The sequence below is a fragment of the Scyliorhinus torazame genome, chromosome 11 (assembly GCF_047496885.1).
Source record: "Scyliorhinus torazame isolate Kashiwa2021f chromosome 11, sScyTor2.1, whole genome shotgun sequence".
Classification (NCBI taxonomy): domain Eukaryota; kingdom Metazoa; phylum Chordata; class Chondrichthyes; order Carcharhiniformes; family Scyliorhinidae; genus Scyliorhinus; species Scyliorhinus torazame.
Window position 1 is genome coordinate 215,627,360 of NC_092717.1, and position 18,755 is coordinate 215,646,114.

Below are 18,755 nucleotides of genomic sequence, written 5' to 3' on the forward strand. Positions count from 1 at the left end.
GGCGATTGGCAACAGAATGAATGGTGACACGAGGAGAAGCTTTTTAACCCAGGGAGTAGCTTTTATTTGGAATGTACTGCCTGAGCATGTGATGGAGGCAGATTCAATAAAGGTCTTCAAAAGAGAATTGGATAATAATTTTGAGAGAAAAAGATGGCAAGGCTGTGGGAAAAAGAGTAGTGCCAGGTGAGTAGGTATTGCAGAGGGCTAACAAGGATCTGATGGGCCGAATGCTCTCCTCTTGTGCTTTAAACATTATACTATTTCACAAAATTCGCAAACTACTTGGTTCTAGGTTGGCTGGACCATAAAATGGAAATAAAGCAAATTCTAGGCAGGGATTGGTTCCCTTCTGTGTTTGCAGAAAACTGCGCCACCCACCAAACTATGGTACAGTTCATCCATGGTCCTAAGATCGAGATCTTCATTTTAATCATATATTAAAATTCACTTTCATTGTTATTTGTACAGACCAAATAACTACAGGGCTTGGGGGGAACATGCTCTCCAGCAGTCTCCCAGAAAGTAAATGCCATTACATTACAATGCAAGCTGTGACCGTATACGTGTGTCTTATAAAGTGATATGGCTTTAATATGACATTTCAGTTTTCATAGAATTTACAGTGCAGAAGGAGGCCATTCAGCCCATCGGGTCTGCACCAGGCCTAGCAAAGAGCACCCCACTCAAGCACACGCTTCCTCCACCACATCCCCTCAACCCAGTAACCCCAATTAACCTTTTTTTGGACACTAAGGGCAATTTATCATGGCCAATCCACCTAACCAGCACATCTTTGGACTGTGGGAGGAAACCGGAGCACCCGTGGGAAACCCACGCAGACACGGGGAGAAAGTGCTAACTCCGCACTGACAATGACCCAGCGGGGAATCGAACCTGGGACTGTGAAGCAACTGTGCTAACCACTGTGCTACCCAGGAGACAAATTCGAGTGAATCCTATTTCCAATAAAAAATAAATCACCAGGATTAACCGACAAATGAAGGCGGATTTTACATCTGGGAGAGGGAGGCGAAGAATCCAGAGGGCGAAATATCCACAGAGCCTTTCACACAAGGGGTGAAAGGCTGCCTTAATGTTCAACTGAATCCAAGGTAACGGGCTCCAAGGCGGAGTTAGAAAAGTTTAACTGGTGCCAGAGCGAAGGTCCTGATTGGTGCCGCCGACCAGAAGAGAGAGAGAGAGAAAAGGCCAGTTGCAATCTTTTCCTCTGTACCTCCCGCAAAGAGAGCGAGGGGGGTGAAATACCCACCTACCGCTGGCGGGCACGGTACAGAACGGGATAGAGTCAGGGGGAGAGGGTAGGGGGGAGTTGGGAGGGGGGGAGGGGGGTGGGGGTGGGGGAGGGAGGGAGGGGGGAAAGGGGGGGGGAGCGATTCCAAACAGGGTTTGGAAGGAGTGGAGCATATGTTGGGAAGATGTCGGAGACGAGCTCCATCAGTTCTGGATCGACAGTGGGCTCAGGCAGCCGGGTGTTGCAGCTGGCCAGCAAGGGAGAATGGTGTGTGCTGGAGCAGAGCCTGAAAAGCATGGACAAGGGAGATCGAGACATCACCCTCACCGACGAAGTGTGTAACTTTTTGTTGTTGTTGTTTTTGTCGTTCTTCCCTGACAGTAGTTTGTGTATTGTGTATTGGTGTGGGGGGTGCCCCCCCCCCCCCCCCCCCCCCTGTTAAAGGAGCAGAGTTCTCTCTGTCTGTAACAGAGGAGACAAGTAAACGTTCATTCTCCCCAACAGCTCGAGCAAACCATTATTCCACCGGCTGCAAGTTGGAAGGCGTGTGTTTCCCGAGAGCAAGAGCTGAACGGTAAATAAGATCAAGGTCAGACCGTGAGTTCACCAGAAGAACAGTCACTGTATAATCAAAGAAAAATAAATCGGCCTTAAACGCAAGGCTACAGTCACCAAGCCAACATTTCAGTCAAAAGACTTGATGCTATCTTGAGGTAGCTTGACATTTTTTTTCTTCAATTAAACTGATCCCCCCGCCCCCCAAAAATCGGGAGGGGAGGACATTCGGCCCACCGCGCCTGTGGAGGCCCTGTGAAAGAGCTGTCCAATTCCTCCCGCCCACTCCCCCATGGCTCGTTTTCAAGTCCAACTTGAATGAGACTCTTGAAGCGGCATCATCATCACCTTCCTGCTCATCATTTACTGCACACATTTCTACTTTTGACACCGACACCCACCTCCCCCTCACACTTACCACATAGGGAAACAGTCCATTCCAAATCTAGCAGCTGCACCTGCATGCTCCCTGACCATTTATCCCATTATAAATTTCTGTGTTCATGTTCATGATGGAAACGATGATGGGGTGGAGTCTTACCACCCCAGTGGTGGGTTGGCAGCTCTGTGTGTGTGTGTGGGGGGGGGGGGGGGGGGGGTGGGGCTGCATGTAATTGGGTACCACACCATGGACACTGTTTTCAATGCCAACCCGCTCACCCCAGCTGTAATCTCACCAGTGACAGGTGTCAGCAGGCACGATCACCCAGGGGCCAATTGAGGTGTTTCAGTGGCCAATTTATAGTCCCATAAGGGCCTCCTTTAACCGCTGCTGAAATTGAACGCATGGAGGGTGAGGCCCACTCCAAGTGTTTGACCCGGCAGCTTTCATTTCTCTGATATGGCTTTGCAAAGTTGGGGTGGGGGGAGGGAGAGACTGAATACATGCTTTGTGGGTGCTTTATGCCCCTCAGTGCCCCCCTTCTCCCCCCACAGGTCTTTCCACCTCTGCATTTCCTCTCCCTATCCCTGCCCTGTCCACCCCGACCTCTCACATCTGCCTTGCTGGGGCCTGCCAGTCTGGCCCTGATGGCACCCTGTCCCTGCGCCCACCTCCCCATATAACTTTGAATCTGGCTCCATTGATGCATTGGGGACAGCATGCAGTTCCCACCATGGCTACCACTTCCAGTGGCACTGCTGGGACCAGAGATCTGCCAGCCATTTGAATGGCATCAGCTCTCTGATGCAGGACCTGTCGCTAAAATGGGGATGAAGGCCCGCAGGAAGACAAATAACACTCCGATGGCCATTAATTGGCTGTAGGGAGACCTGATAAAGCAGGGGTAAACTCACCCTTGACTTTACACACCCCTGCCATAAATGCTAGCACTATTTACCAAGCTTGTCTCATTGTAATTACTTCCTCCTGCCTGTGGAAGTGCTGTGGAGCCACCACTGGATGGAGGTCTTAAATGCGCCATGAAAAATTAACAAAGACAGTTTCAATAAAACATTTTGGCATGGGAATTAAAAATGGAGATGGAAAAATGAAAGCAGAATATAATACTTTAAAAATGGGGATTGAATTATATCTGTGATAATTATTACCTGTTCCATATCCCTGTTTCCTTTGAAAATAAACTTGGTTTATTCCCTCTGTGCAATGCCACAAGAAATCAGCCAGTAAATAGTGATTACAATTTAATGACGGATGAAAGGATGACAAAACTGTTATTAAATCATATTTATCAAATAAAAAGAACAGGTTAATTGTTTGCCAAGGGAAACACATTAATTTCATCAAGTGTTTGAAAGGAGTTTTTTTATTGCAAGTTGTGGGAAGTTATTAAAAGATTTTACTCTGCTTATTGTAATTCAACAACCATCAACTGATATGTCTGATTATTGTAATCTTTGTGTCTACTTAGACAAATACTAAATTTAGTTCAGGAGAAATGGTACTCTGATGCACAACTCTTTAACAGATTAAACACATTGATTCAAATGTGGGCGAATATTTGCTTCATTTTTAAGGGCTAGTTGCATAAAATGAATGAACAGGACACAAATGGAAAGCCGTACAGAATTATAGACAGATGTATTAAAAGGTTGAAGAAGCTACATTCATTAATCGCAGTGAGAGTCACAATTATCAAGGGGATGGATGAAGTCAATCCAATCAAATTGTTCACATGGGTACAAGGTTCAAAACTATAAACATGGTTTAAAATTACAGCATTAGGATTGCAATTCTTTTTGATGAAATTAACATTTTTTTGCACCTGAATGCGATTTTCTGGAGTACTTCCTTCGCTTACTGAAAAAAATAATAGAAGTAAAGTGCACATAATTGAATGTATGGACAGAGACAGTGCCTTCCCCGGCAGTAAGCTCATCTCCGTGTGGCCAGGAAGCCCAAGCTGATTTTAGTAGTCATGCAGTTAATTGTTTCAAGGCAAGTCCTCCGTCTGGTGAACACCCAGGATGATAATCATGGGTGACCCATTGATGGTATTGCCTTCTAATGTCAATGGGTGGTGGTTCTGTTGCTGGAGATGGTCATTGCCTGGCACTTCTGTGATGTGGATATTATGTGACACTTATCAGCCCAAGCCTGAATGTTACCCAGACATTGCTGCCTGCTGCACAAGGACCGCGTGATGGTCCCTTCTGTTAATGGACCGATGCATCTGCATCGAGTAGGTTGGTGAGGCCGAAGTCAGATAAGTTTTTTCTTCATATTGGTTCTCTACGCTACCTACTGCAGGCCCACTATGGCAGTTTTGTCCATCAGGATTTCACCAGCTCTGTCAGTATGGTGTTCCAAGCCACTCTTTGTGATGGACATTGAAATCCCCCACCCAGAGTATATTCTGCTAATGCTGTTGGGGTGGGTTTAAACTAACTTGGCAGGGTCTGGAATCCTGAGAGAAGGTTCAGCAGGGATAGATGCATAGCCAAAATTAGAAGAGACATCAAATGAGTCAGGAAGTCATAGAATGTTTTAGACCAGATAAGTCACAAGGGTGTTGGCAAGATTGGATGTTATTTATTTTAATGCAAGGATTCTGACGAACAAAGTAGGTGAGTTGAGGGCACAAATTAAAACATGGGTATGATGTCATTGCTGTCACTGAGATATGATTGAGAGAGGGGCAGGATAAAAACACTGAGTGTCTAAGACAGAGGTTGAAAGGTTCTTGATTAATAAGAGGATCAGGGCTTCTGGGGGGAAGGCAGGAGAATGGGGATGAGAAAAATATCAGTCTTGATTGAATGGCGAAGCAGACTCGATGGGCTGAGTGGCCTAATTCTGCTCCTATGTCTTATGGTCTTAGGATTTGCAGTTCAGTATTCCAGGGTACACGATCCTCAGGCGAGATACGGAAGGAGGTAAAAGACGAGGGGTGTTGCAAATTTGATCAGGGGATCAATTACAGCAGTAAGGAGGCACAACATCTGAGAAAGCTCTTCAACTCTAGCCATATGGGCTAAACTTAAAAACTAAACAGGAGCAATCACATTGTTGGGAGTGTTCTATAGTCCCCTAACAGTCTGTGAGAAATAGAAAAGCAGATATGTGGGCAAATTTCAGAGAAGCGTGAAAGTAATAGGGCAGTGATAGTGGGGGATTTCAACTTCCCCAACATTAACAAGGGTAGCCATGGTGTGAAAGGTTTAGACGGAATGGAATTCTTAAAATTCATCCAGGAGAACTTTGTAAGCCAGTACCTAGAAAGTTCTACAAGAGTCCTGGACTTGATTTTAGCTAATGAAGCCAGGCATGTGATTGAAGTATCAGTGGAGAGTATTTTTCAGACAGTGATCATAACCCCATTAGATTCAAGACTGTTATGGAAGAGGACAAGGACGGGCCTGAGATCAAAGTTCTAAACTGGGGAGGCCAATTTGAATAAGATCAGAAACGATTTGGCAGAGTGGACCGAAAGCAGATACATTTAGGTAAATCTGTGACACATTTAAGAAGGAAATAGGCAGAGTACAGGGGCAACATGTTCCAGTCAAGAAAAAGGGTTGGTTCAATAAATCCAGTGAACCCTGGATATTGAGGGCTATATACCATTGGATAAGGAGAACAGGGGAGGCTCATGGCAGATATCGAGGAATCAAAACAGCAGAAGCCCTAGAGACAATTGTAATGTGCAACAGGGAGCTTAAAAAGGAAATTAGGAGAGTAAAACGGGACATGAAATAATACTGGCAGGTAAAATAAAGGAAAATCCCAACTTGTTTTACAAGGACAGTAAGGATAACTAGGGAAAGAATAGGACCCATTAAGGACCACAGTGGTAATTTGTGTGTGAAGCCGGAGGACATAGGCCGGGTTCTAAATGAGTACGTTGTGTCGGTTTTCACTCACAAGAGGGATGGTGTGGGTATAAAAATTAGGGAGAAGGGCGGTGATAAAATTAAAGAGATTAACATAGGCAAAGAGGAAGTCCTGAGTGGCCTGGCAGGCTTAAAGGTAGACAGATCTCCAGGGCCAGATGAAATATATCCCAGGCTGTTGAGGGTCCCCTCCAAGTCACTCACCACCCTGACCTGGAAATATATCACCGTTCCTTCACTGTCGCTGGGGCAACATCCTGCAACTCCCTCCCTAACAGCACAGTGGGTGTACCTACACCTCAAGGACTGCAACGGTTCAAGAAGGCAACTCACCACCACCTTCTGAAAGGCAACTAGGGATGGACAATAAATGCTGGCCTAACCAGCGATGCCTACATCCTGTAAATTAATTTTTAAAAGAAGACAAGGGAGGAAAAAGCAGGAGCACTGACAATAATTTAAAATTCCTCTCTGGCCACAGAAGAGGTGCTGGTGGATAGCCAGTGTGGCACCATTATTCAAGAAGGGGGTAAGGGATAAACCACGAAACTACAGACCAGTCAGTCTAATCTCAGTGATGGAGAAACTATTGGAAGCAATTCTGAGAGTCCGAATTAATCTTTATTTGGAGAGGCAAAGATTAATCAAGAACAGTCAGCATGGCTTTGTTAAGGGCAGGTCAGGTTTGACCACCTTGATTGAATTTTTCAAAGAGGTGACCAGGTGTGTAGAGGAGGGCAATTCATTTGACGTAGTCTACTTGGACTTCAGCAAGGCTTTTGATAAGGTCTCACATGAGAGACTGGTGGCAAATATAAGAGCCATTGGGATCCAATGAAATTTGGCAAATTGGATCCAGAATTGGCTGAGTGGCAGGAAGCAGAGGGTAATGATCGAGGGATGCTTTCTGACTGGAAGCCTGTGTCCAGTGGGGTCCCACAGTGATCAGTGTTGGGGCCCTTGCTGTTTGTTGTTTATATAAATGATTTAAACATGAATGTAGGAGGGGTGATCAGCAAGTTATCGGATGATGCGAAAATTGGTGGGGTGGTAAATAGTGAGGAGGATAGCCTTAGACTACAGAGGGATACAGGCTGGTTGGCCAGATGGGCTGATCAGTGGCAAGTGGAATTCAATCCAGATAAGTGTGAGGTGATGCACTTGGGCAGGACAAACAAAGCAAGGGAAAATATGATAAATGCAAGACCCTGGGAAGCACCGAGGATCAGAAGGACTTTGGTGTGCATATACACCGGTCCCTCAAGGTAGCAGAGCAGGTGGATACAGTGGTTAAGAAGGCATATGGTATGCCTTCTTAGATAGGGTGGTTTCCTCCCACACTCCAAAGATGTGCAGGTTAGATGGATTGGTCATGCTAAATTGCCCTTAATGTCCAAAAAGGTTAGGAGGGCTTACTAGGTTACAGGGATAGCATGTAAGTGTGGCCTAAGACTCGATGGGCCAAACGGCCTTCATTACTTGAGGCATAGGGTTTAAGAGTAGGGAGGTTATGCTGGAACTGTATAAAACATTGGTTGGGCCACAGCTGGAGTATTGTGTGCAGTTCTGGAATCCACATTATAGGAGGGATGTGATAGCACTTGAAAGAGTGCCAAGGAGATTTACCAAGATGTTGCCTGAGCTGGAGAGTTTTAGTAATGAAGAAAGATTGGACAGACTGGGGTTGTTTTCCTTGGAGCAGAGGAGACTGAGGGGGGTCATGATTGAGATGCATAGAATTATGTGGGGCATAATTAGATAGGGTGGTTTCCTCCCACACTCCAAAGATGTGCAGGTTAGATGGATTGGTCATGCTAAATTGCCCTTAATGTCCAAAAAGGTTAGGAGGGCTTACTAGGTTACAGGGATAGCATGTAAGTGTGGCCTAAGTGGGGTGCTCTTTCCAGGCATCGGTGCAGACTCGATGGGCCAAACGGCCTTCTTCTGCACTGTAAATTCTATGTTCTATGTAGAGTACCATGCTCAGGCTCACTCTCCCACCCTATCGCCATAGCCCTACCTAACCGTTGGACACTAAGAGACAATTTAGCATGGCCAATCGACCTAACCTGCACATCTTTGGTCTTTGGGAGGAAATCGGAGCAACCGGAGGAAACCCACAGAGGCACGGAGAGAATGTGCAAACTCCACACAGGCAGTCACCAAGGTCGGAATTGAACCCGGGGTTCCTGGCGCTGTGAGGCAGCAGTGCTAATCACTGTGCCACTGTGCTGTCATAGATGGTACTATCCTTTTGAAGTTGCCATGGCTACGATGCTGACTGAATGGCACATGATGAAGAATGCACGCAGGATCCTCAAATCAATACAGAGTTAAATGGCATTGTTGAGAGAAGCCTAATGTCTGGTTAAGCTTCAAAATAATTTTTGACATATAGCACCAGCTGGAAAAGAAACACCTGTGCTATGTTTAATATACCAGTCTGTATTTTTCATTTTGGATGGTGTTCTTATCACAGTGCCAGCTAGTGCTGCCTGATTCAGCACGGACCACTGATTGAATGTGGCACATCCATTTGATGATTCTACGTTTATGCTTAAACATGCTTTTAAAGATATTTGTTTTGTTAAGTACGATGCATTGTAATTGGCAGGAATCAGGTCTGACTCCACTTTTGATCGCCGTTCGAGAAAGCAAGCTGACGATTGTGGAAAGGCTCTTTGAGTTAGGAGCCAATCAGAACGATCGGTCAAAGGTCAGTTTCAAATCATTTGCATTAACAAAATTATTATATTCAATGTCCATTTAGGAAAAGGGGCAAATAAAAGACCTATAATCTTTGCCTCTTGTTTACATCAGGAAGCATGTGGTATGCTAATAATCTACCTCTCATTGTGCATCATATTGGGGGAGATAGCGATAATGTCACTAGACTAGTAATTGAGTGACCCAGGTTAATGCTTTGGGGGCATGGGTTCAAATCCCACCACTGCAGCTGGTGGACTTAAAAGATAGTGTCAGTAATGGTGACCAAGACAACTATTATTGATCGGGTTCATTAATGCCCTGTAGAGAAGGAAATCTGCCATCCTTACCTGGTCTGGCCCACAAGTGATTTCCAGACAACAAGTTGACTCTCGTATGTCCTCTGAATGGGGTTGCCGACACTCCCGGAATGGCTGGGAGTCTACCGGAATCACCATCAATGTCCTGGTGGCCAAAGAAAGCATTCTGGGAAATTGGAATGCGCCTGCCCTCTTGCTTGCCAGCACCCAAACCTGCATATTTGTGCAATCACGTCATCGTGCATTGCCGCATCAGCGGCGGAGGTGCAGAGGGGAAGCTATCTTCTGTGTTTGGTTGGTGCGCATCATCTTTAATGTAGGAAGCTGACACTACATGTGCGCATGTCCAGGGCCTGCACCCTCAATGCTTCACTTGATGCTGGAATGAAAAATCTTCCAACTGGAAGGGATTTCCCTCCAGGCACATTCTTTGATAACGGTGGGGGGGGGGGGGGGGGGGGGGGGGGTGCTTTGAAAGTAAAGTCAGAGATCATAGAATTTACAGTGCAGGAGGAGGCCATTCGGCCTATCGAGTCTGCACTGGCTCTTGGAAAGAGCACCCTACTTAAGCCCATGCATCCATCCTATCCCCATAACCCAGTAACCCCACCTAACCTTTTTTGGACACTTTGGGCAATTTAGCATGGCCAATCCACCTAACCTGCACATCTTTGGACTGTGGGGGGAAACCGGATCACCCGGAGGAAACCCACACAGACATGGGAGAAAGTGCAAACTCCACACAGACCCAAGGTTGGAATTGAACCCGGGTCCCTGGCGTTCTGGGAGCCCAGATTTGAAAATGATGAGAGCCAACATGGATTTTAAGAACAAAGAAAGAACAAAGAGAAGTAGAGCACAGGAGCAGGTCCTTCGGCCCTCCAATGCTGTGCCGATCATGATGCCCTAACTAAAAAAATCTTTCTGCCCTTACTCGGTCCATATCCCTCTATTTGCTCCCTATTCATGTACCCATCCAGATGCCTCTTAAATGTTGCTAATGTGCATGTTTCCACCACACCCTCTGGCAGCACGTTCCAGGCACCCACCACTCTCTGCATGAAAAACGTACCCCCACATCTCCCTTGCACTTTCCCCCTCTCACCTTGAACATGTGCCCCTTGTAATTGACCCTTCCACCCCTGGAAAAAGCCTCTGACTAGCCACCCTGTCTATGCCTCTCAGAATTTTATAGACTTCCATCAGGTCTCCCCTCAGCCTCCGTCTTTCCAGTGAAAACAATCCAAGCTTAGTCAACCTCTCCTCGTAGACAACACCGCGAGACCAGGCAACATCCTGGTGAACTTTCTTTGCACTCTCTCCAAAGCTTCCACATCCTTCTGATAATGTGGTGACCAGAACTGCACGCAATACTCCAAATGCGGCCTAACCAAGGTTACATATAGCTGCAACATGATTTCCCAACTCCTGTACTCAGTGTCCCGGCTGATGAAGGCAAGCATGCCATATGCCTCCTTAATCACCTTGGCCACCCGTGTTGCCACTTTTAGGGAACTGTGGACCTGCATTTGATGAATCATGTTGATCACATAAAGTTACACGTTTTCTTGGTATTTTCTAGGATTTTTAGTCAATTGAAAGAAATGTCCCTATTTTACAGCAGTTTGGCTGCAGGTACTGGGTCCCAGTGTCATGTCACCAAGTTAAATAAAGACTTGGGAAACTTGACTTGCACCCAGAGTGGACAGAGTGGCTGCAGGGTAGGCCTGAACCATGCAGGTACCTGACTGGAGGTTGTTAGTCTCGGAGAGAGAGGGGAAGTAGTCTACAATTAGTCTGAATGGACGAGCAGGCCAACTTTGGAAGGGGGAAGGTGAACTGGAGAGACAGAGAAGGTCTTGAAGAGGACAGCAACAGAGTTTTACAATGTAATCTCGAAAGAATCCCTGCCTCCTTTCCTGGTCTGACAAGCATGAATGTGAAACGTTTCCGGGTTTCTTCCTTGAACAGCTTTCTGCAGTCCCTTTGGGAATCACAGACTGGGTCAGTGAATGTTTGGGGCCCTGCATTTCCAGCCGTGGGTCCACGCATGCGCTGCAGCCGCCTGTGGCGGCGGCCCCGCGCAGCATGGTGGACCCGCACAGCAAGCTTGCCCTAACAATATAGGCCCCCCACTGATCGCCCGGGCCAGCCGATCGGTGGCCCCCGATCGGAATCCTGGCCATCCTGGAGGAACCCCCCCCCCCGTGATGGATCCCCCCCGCCGCCCCCCCCCCAAAACCAGGGCGACCGCGGCAGCCGCCACTCCGAGTGCCCGCTGGGTGGCACCATGTTAGAACCACGCCAGCGGGAACTTGGCCAGCTGCGACTTTGTGGGCCCCGATATTGCGGGCTATCGTGGAGGAGGCGTTGTTGTTTAACGTTACTGATTGTGGCCCATGGGTCAGGAAGTCGAGGATCAAGTTACAGAGGGAGGAGCCAAGTCCGAGGTTTGGAGTCTTGATAATAGCTTGGCTGGGATTATGGTGTTAAAGGCAGATCCGTAGTCAATGAATCGGAGTCTGACTTGGGAGTTCTTGTTGTTGAAATGCTCCAGGGATGCATGGAGGGCCGGTGAGATGACGTCTGCTGTGGTCCGGTTGTGGCAATATGCTAATTGCCGTGGATCAATGCATTCTGAGAGTATGGAGTAGACGTGTTTCATGGCCAACCTACATAAGAACATAAGAACTAGGAACAGGAGCAGGCCATCTGGCCCATCGAGCCTGCTCCGCCATTTAATGAGATCATGGCTGATCTTTGTGGACTCAACTCCACTCTCCGGCCCGTACACCATATCCCCGAATCCCTTTATTCTTTAGAAAGGTACCTATCTTTTTCTTAAAAATGTTTAAAGAAGGAGCCTCAACTGCTTCACTGGGCAAGGAATTCCAGAGATTCACAACCCTTTGGGTGAAGACGTTCCTCCTACACTCCGTCCTAAATCTACTTCCCCTTATTTTGAGGCTATGCCCCCAAGTTCTGCTTTCCCCGACCAGTGGAAACAACCTGCCCGCATCTATCCTATCTATTCCCTTCATAATTTTATATGTTTCAATAAAATCCCCCCGCATCCTTCTAAACTCCAATGAGTACAGTCCCAGTCTACTCAACCTCTCGTCACACCCAGGTCCCTCTGCACAGCAGCATGTTTTAACATCTTACCGTTTAAATAATAATCCATTCTGCTGTTATTCCTCCCAAAATGGATAGCCTCACACTTGGCAACATTGAATTCCATCTGCCAGACCCTAGCCCATTCACCTAACCTATCCAAATCCTTCTGCAGACTTCCGGTATCCTCTGCACTTTTTGCTTTACCACTCATCTTAGTGTCGTCTGCAAACTTTGACACATTGCACTTGGCACCCAACTCCAAATCGTCGATGTAAATTGTGAACAACTGCGGGCCCAACACTGATCCTTGAGGGACCCCACTAGTTACAGGTTGCCAACCAGAAAAACACCCATTTATCCCCACTCTCTGCTTTCTGGTAGTTAACCAATCCAGTTGGGGAACGTATGTACTACCCAAACCGCCATGCGTCCGCCCCTCCCATACGTTCAATTAGTTAACCAATCCTCTACCCATGCTACCACTTTACCCTCAATGACATGCATCTTTAGTTTATGCAGCAACCTTTTGTGTGCCTTCTTTGGCACCGGGTATGATGATGGTCTTCTTGAAGCAGGTGGGAACGTGGGAATGGAGTAGGGAGAGGTTGAAGATGTCCGCGCGCACACCCGCCAGTTGGTCCATGCAGGATCTGAGGGCATGACTAGGGACTCTGTCAGGACCCATTGCTTTCCGAGGGTTCATTTTCAAGAAGACCAATATGACTTCAGAAGCTGTGACCATGGTTCTGAATGTGTCTGAGGCTGCTGAGGCAGTTAACAGCAGTTTGATGGTTTCGTGCTGGAAACGAGCATTGCATGCATTGAGTTCATTGGGGAGGGATGCGCTGCTGCCAGAAATTCTACTTGGCTTTGCTTTGTAGCCGGTTATGTTGTTTAAACCTTGCCACAACCGACGAGAGTCTGTGTCGTTAGTCTGTGACTCTAGCTTAGTCTGGTGTTGTTTCTTGGCATCCTGATGGCTTTGCAGAGGCCATACCTAGATTTCTTATATAGGTCAGGGTCGTCTGACTTGAACTCCTAAGACATGGCCTTCAATCGGGAGTGAATCTCCTGATTAAACCATTGTTTCCAGTTGGGGAACGTACGTACTACCCAAACCGCCATGTGCCCGCCCCTCCCATACGTTCAATGAACCCCATCAACTCTTTTGCCGTAGTCAAAACCTACAGGGATCTATGACACGAGTGGACCAGCCTGGTAAAGAGGGATATGGCTGAGTGACAAGGGAGTGGGGTGGGGAGCCCCCTGACCCGGTTGATTATGTAGCAAGTGTGAGGGCTGAACAGGCCGACTAAACGGTCGCATGTTTTTGCACATTTAAAGAGTTTGAAGGCGGATGTTGTGTTTCTTCACGTGACACATCTGAAGTTGGGGGATCAGATGAGGCTGAGGAAAGGGTGGGTGGGTCAGGTGTTCCACTCAGTATTGAATATGAAAATGAGGGGGGTGGCGGTGCTGGTTCAAAGAGGGTGGCCTTTGAGTCGGCAGTATCGTAGCCGACCCTGGGGGCAGGTACGTTATGGAGAGAGGGAAATTGGAGGGGACGCTTGTGGTGCTAGTGAATGTTTATACCCCAAACTGGGATGACATGGATATTCTGAGGCGGGTTTTAGGGAAGATTCTGGACCTGGACACGCAATGGCTGATTATGGGGAGAGATTTCAATACGGTTCTCGACCCTAGGCCGGGCCGGTCGTGTTCTAGGCCCCTGAAGGTTTTGGCTACAGCAAAAGAGTTAATGGGGTTCATGGAACGTATGGGTGGGGCGGACCTGTGGCGGTTGGGGAGGCCGAGGGCGAAGGAGTTTTCGTACTTTTCAGATGTGCACTGGGTGTACTCCCAGGTATATTTATTTGCGCTGGATAAGACACTGTTGGCGGGGGGTGGTTGGTTTGGGGTATTCGGCGATTGAGGTTTCTGACCACATGCCACACTGGGTAGACCTGCGGGTGGTGCAGGGGAAGGCATAGTGGCTGCAGTGGAGGCTGGATGTGGGATTGTTGGCCGACACGGGGGTCTGTCACAGGGTGAGGATGGCTGTTCGAAATTATTGGAGCTGAATGATACAGGGGAGGACACACTGATGGAGGAATTTAAAGCGGTATTAAGGGGAAATTATTTTGATTCAGGCACATAGGGGGCGAGTGGAATGGGAGGAGAGTCTGAGGTTAGTTGAGGGCATCCTGAGGGTGGACCGGAGATACCTGGTGACGCTGGAGGAGGTGTTGCTAAAGGAGAGACAGAGGTTCCACATGGAGTTTGGGCTTGTGTCAACAGGAAAGGGTAGCTGCAGAGGGCCAGGGGGAAGGATTATGAGTATGGGGAAAAAGCGAGCAGGATGTTGGTGCATTGGTTAAGGAAGCAGCCGGCGGTGAGAGAGATTGGAAGGGTGAGGGATGAGAGAGACACGGGGGATCGGAGCCGGAGGGGGTGAATGGGGTCTTACAGGCCTTTTATCGAAGGTTGTATGAATTGGAGCCTTCGACCGAGGAGGAGTGTATAAGGCGGTTCTTGGATGGGCTGGAGTTCCCAAGCGTGGGGGAGGAGAAGGTGCATGGATTGGGCTGAGGGAGGTGATGGACAGTGTGGGTTTGATGCAGGTGGGGAAGGCACCAGTCCAGAAGGGTTTCCAGCCGTGTTTTATAAGAAGTTTGGGTCGGAGATGGGGCCTCTGCTTGTTGGGATGTATTATGAGTTGATGGCAAGGGGGGATCTCCCCCCATACTGTCGCAGGCGTCCGTATCAATGATTTTAAAGAAGGATAAAGACATGTAGCAGTGTGGGTTATACCGTCGATTTAGCTCTTAAATGTGGAAACAAAGTTGTTGGCAAAGGTGTTGGCATCGCGGATAGAGGATTGTGTGTCAGGTGTGATAGGGGAGGACCAGGCAGGATTCGTGAAGGGGTGGCAGCTGTTTGTGAATCTATGCAGAATGTTCAACATTATTATGATGCCCTCAGAGGGCAGGAAGTGAAAGTAATGGTGGCAATGGACGCGGAGAAGGCATTTGACCTGGTGGAATGGGCATTTCTGTTTGAGGTGTTGGGTCGGTTCGGGTTTGGAAAGGGGTTTGTATAAGGTGTGTCTGGACAAATAGGATTAGTTCGGAGTACTTGGGCTACACCAGGGGACGAGGCAGGGGTGCCCACTGTCCCCGCTGCTTTTTACTCTGGCAATAGAGCCGTTGGCAATGGTACTTAGTGCTTTAAGAGGGTGGAGGGAGATTGAGCGGGCAGGGGTCGTACACAGGGTCTCTTTGTATGCAGCTGACCTCCTGTTGTACATTTCCTTTTCATAGGATCATGGAGATCCTGTGGGAGTTCAGCCGCTTCTCAAGATATAAATTGAATATGGGGAAAAGCGAGGTGTTCCCCAATAAATGTCAGGGGGCAGGAGAAGAGGCTGTGGGAGTTGCCCTTCCGGGTTGTATGAGTGAGTTTCCTCTATCTTGGGATACAGGTGACACAGAGTTGGGCCCAGCTGCATAAGTTCAACTTGGCGTGATAGATGGAAGGTATGAAGGTGGACTTCTAGAGGTGGGATGTGTTGCCCTTGTCTTTGGTAGGGCATGTACAGACAGTGAAAATGACGGCGCTGTCCAAGTTTCTGTTCGTATTTCAGACCCTCTCCATCTTTGTTCCTGAGTCCTTTTTTAGAGAGGTGAATGGGATGATTTTGAGGTTTGTGTGGCGGGGAAGGCCCTCGGGTGAGGAGGGTGTTTCTGGAAAGGGATTGTGAGGGAGGGGCTGGCTTTGCCGAGCCTGTTGAATTACTCCTGGACAGCAGACATTATAATGGTTAAGAAATGGGCGGTGGAGGCGGCGCCGTTAGGGGGACCAGTTTGAGGGCACTGTTGTTTGCGCCACTGCCATTCTCGCCGGTCCGATACTCCATGAGCCCAGTGGTGGCATCAGCGTTGAGGGTTTGGAACGAGTATAGGCAACACTTCGGACTGGAAGACATGTCTCTGTCAGTGCCAATATGTGATAATCATAGGTTTGCTCCAGTGGGGCTGGACGTAAGGTTTTGGGGGTGGCACCAGGTGGGGATAGACCACTTAAGGGAATTGTTTGTGGGAGAATAGTTTGCAGGCCTCTGGAGCTTGAGGAGACGTATCAGTTGCCTAAGGGAAACAGGTACCTGCAGATGAGGCACTTTGTTAGAAAAGAGGTCCTTTTCAGAGCTATCAAGTGCTGCAAAGACAAGTTGATGTCCGAGGACGACATTGGGGAGGAGAGTGTGATGGATACATATGGAGAGCTGACGGATAGGGAGGGCGCTCCTGTGGAGGAGGTCAGATGCAAGCAGAAGGAAGAGTTTGGAAGGAGCTGGATTGGATTGGATTGGATTTAATTTATTGTCACATGTACCGAGGTACAGTGAAAAGTATTATTCTGAGTACAGTCCACATAGATTGTTCCATACATGTAAAAACATAGCTCATACAAATACACAATGTAAGTACGTAAACACAGGCATCGGGTGAACATACGGAGTGCAGTGCTACTAACTAGAGAAGATGTGTGGAGACATCAGTTCAGTCCATAAGAGGGTCATTCAGGAGTCTGGTAACAGCGGGGAAGGAGCTGTTTTTGAACCTGTTAGTGAGTATTCTCAGACTTTTGCATCTCCTGCCGATGTATGAAGTTGGCAAAGGGAATAACCTGGGTGGGAGGGGTCTTTGATTGGGGGTCGGGGTGCGGAGGGAAACCATGCAGAGGGTGAATGCTTTCTTATTGTGTGCAAGGTTAAACCTCATCCAATTTCAGGTGGTGCATAGAGCCCACAGTACGGTCTCGAGGATGAGCCGGTTCTTTTCTGGGGTGGAGGTTATGTATGGGTGGTGTGCGGGATGCAGCGAACCATGTGCATATGCTTTGGGCGTGTCAGAAGTTGAGGGGGGTTTTGAAGGTGTTTTCAGGTGTAATGTCCGAAATTCTAGGCGAAAGGGTCCGGAGGTGGCAATATTTGAAGTGCCGGAAGGTCCGGGGGTTCAGGTGGGGTGAGAGGCTGATGTTTTGGCCTTGGCCGTCCTGATAGCCCAGAGACGGATTCTGTTGAGTTGGCGTGACTTGGAGCTGCCAAAGGCGAGGGTATGGGTGAATAACCTGAAATAATTTTTGCACCTGGAAAAAATTAAGTTTGCCATTCGTGGAGTGGAAGAGGGGTTCACCATGAGGTGGAAGCCGTTTATTTTTATTTTTTATTTTTTTAGAACATTACAGCGCAGTACATGCCCTACGGCCCTCGATGTTGCGCCGACCTGTGAAACCACTCTAAAGCCCATCTACGCTATTCCCTTACCATCCATATGTCTATCCAATGACCATTTGAATACCCTTAGTGTTGGCGAGTCCACTACTGTTGCAGGCAGGGCATTCCATGCCCTTACTACTCTCTGAGTAAAGAATCTACCTCTGACATCTGTCTTATATCTATCTCCCCTCAATTTAAAGCTATGTCCCCTCGTGCTCGACATCACCATCCGAGGAAAAAGGCTCTCACTGTCCACCCTATCCAATCCTCTGATCATCTTGTATGCCTCAATTAAGTCACCTCTTAACCTTCTTCTCTCTAACGAAAACAGCCTCAAGTCCCTCAGCCTTTCCTCATAAGATCTTCCCTCCATACCAGGCAACATTCTGGTAAATCTCCTCTGCACCCTTTCCAATGCTTCCACATCCTTCCTATAATGCGGCGACCAGAATTGCACGCAATACTCCAAATGCGGCCGCACCAGAGTTTTGTACCTCATGGCTCCGAAACTCAATCCCTCTACCAATAAAAGCAAACACACTGTACGCCATCTTAACAACCCTCTCAACCTGGGTGGCAACTTTCAGGGATCTATGTACATGGACACCGAGATCTCTCTGCTCATCCACACTGCCAAGAATCTTACCATTAGCCCAGTACTCTGTCTTCCTGTTATTCCTTCCAAAATGAATCACCTCAGACTTTTCTGCATTAAACCCCATTTGACACCTCTCAGCCCAGCGCTGCAGCTTATCTATGTCCCTCTGTAACTTGTAACATCCTTCCGCACTGTCCACAACTCCACTGACTTTAGTGTCATCTGCAAATTTATTCACCCATCCTTCTACGCCCTCCTCCAGGTCATTTATAAAAATGACAAACAGCAGTGACCCCAAAACAGATCCTTTTGGTACACCACTAGTAACTGGACTCCAGTCTGAACATTTCTCATCAACCACCACCCTTTGTCTTCTTCCAGCTAGCCAATTTCTGATCCAAACTGCTAAATCACCCTGAATCCTATACCTCCGTATTTTCTGCAGTAGCCTACCGTGGGGATCCTTATCAAACGCTTTACTGAAAACCATATACACCACATCAACTGCTTTACCCTCGTCCACCTGTTTGGTCACCTTCTCAAAGAACCCAATAATGTTTGTGAGGCATGACCTACCCTTCACAAAACCGTGTTGACGATCTCTAATCAAATTATTCCTTTTCAGATGATTAA

At 47.8% G+C, this 18,755-nt stretch overlaps 1 protein-coding gene across 4 annotated transcripts in view; it reads left to right on the forward strand.

Annotated features, from left to right (window-relative positions):
• The first annotated feature begins 1,404 nt into the window (after positions 1-1,404).
• trpn1 (transient receptor potential cation channel, subfamily N, member 1) overlaps positions 1,405-18,755 on the forward strand; it is a 466,288-nt gene continuing 448,937 nt past the window's right edge. For all 4 annotated transcript variants that reach the window (XM_072468296.1, XM_072468298.1, XM_072468299.1 and 1 more), the window contains exons 1-2: positions 1,405-1,589; positions 8,718-8,819. In XM_072468296.1, the coding sequence (XP_072324397.1) occupies positions 1,440-1,589; positions 8,718-8,819 (252 nt within the window). In that variant the 5' untranslated portion in view covers positions 1,405-1,439. The remainder of the gene's footprint in view (positions 1,590-8,717; positions 8,820-18,755) is intronic.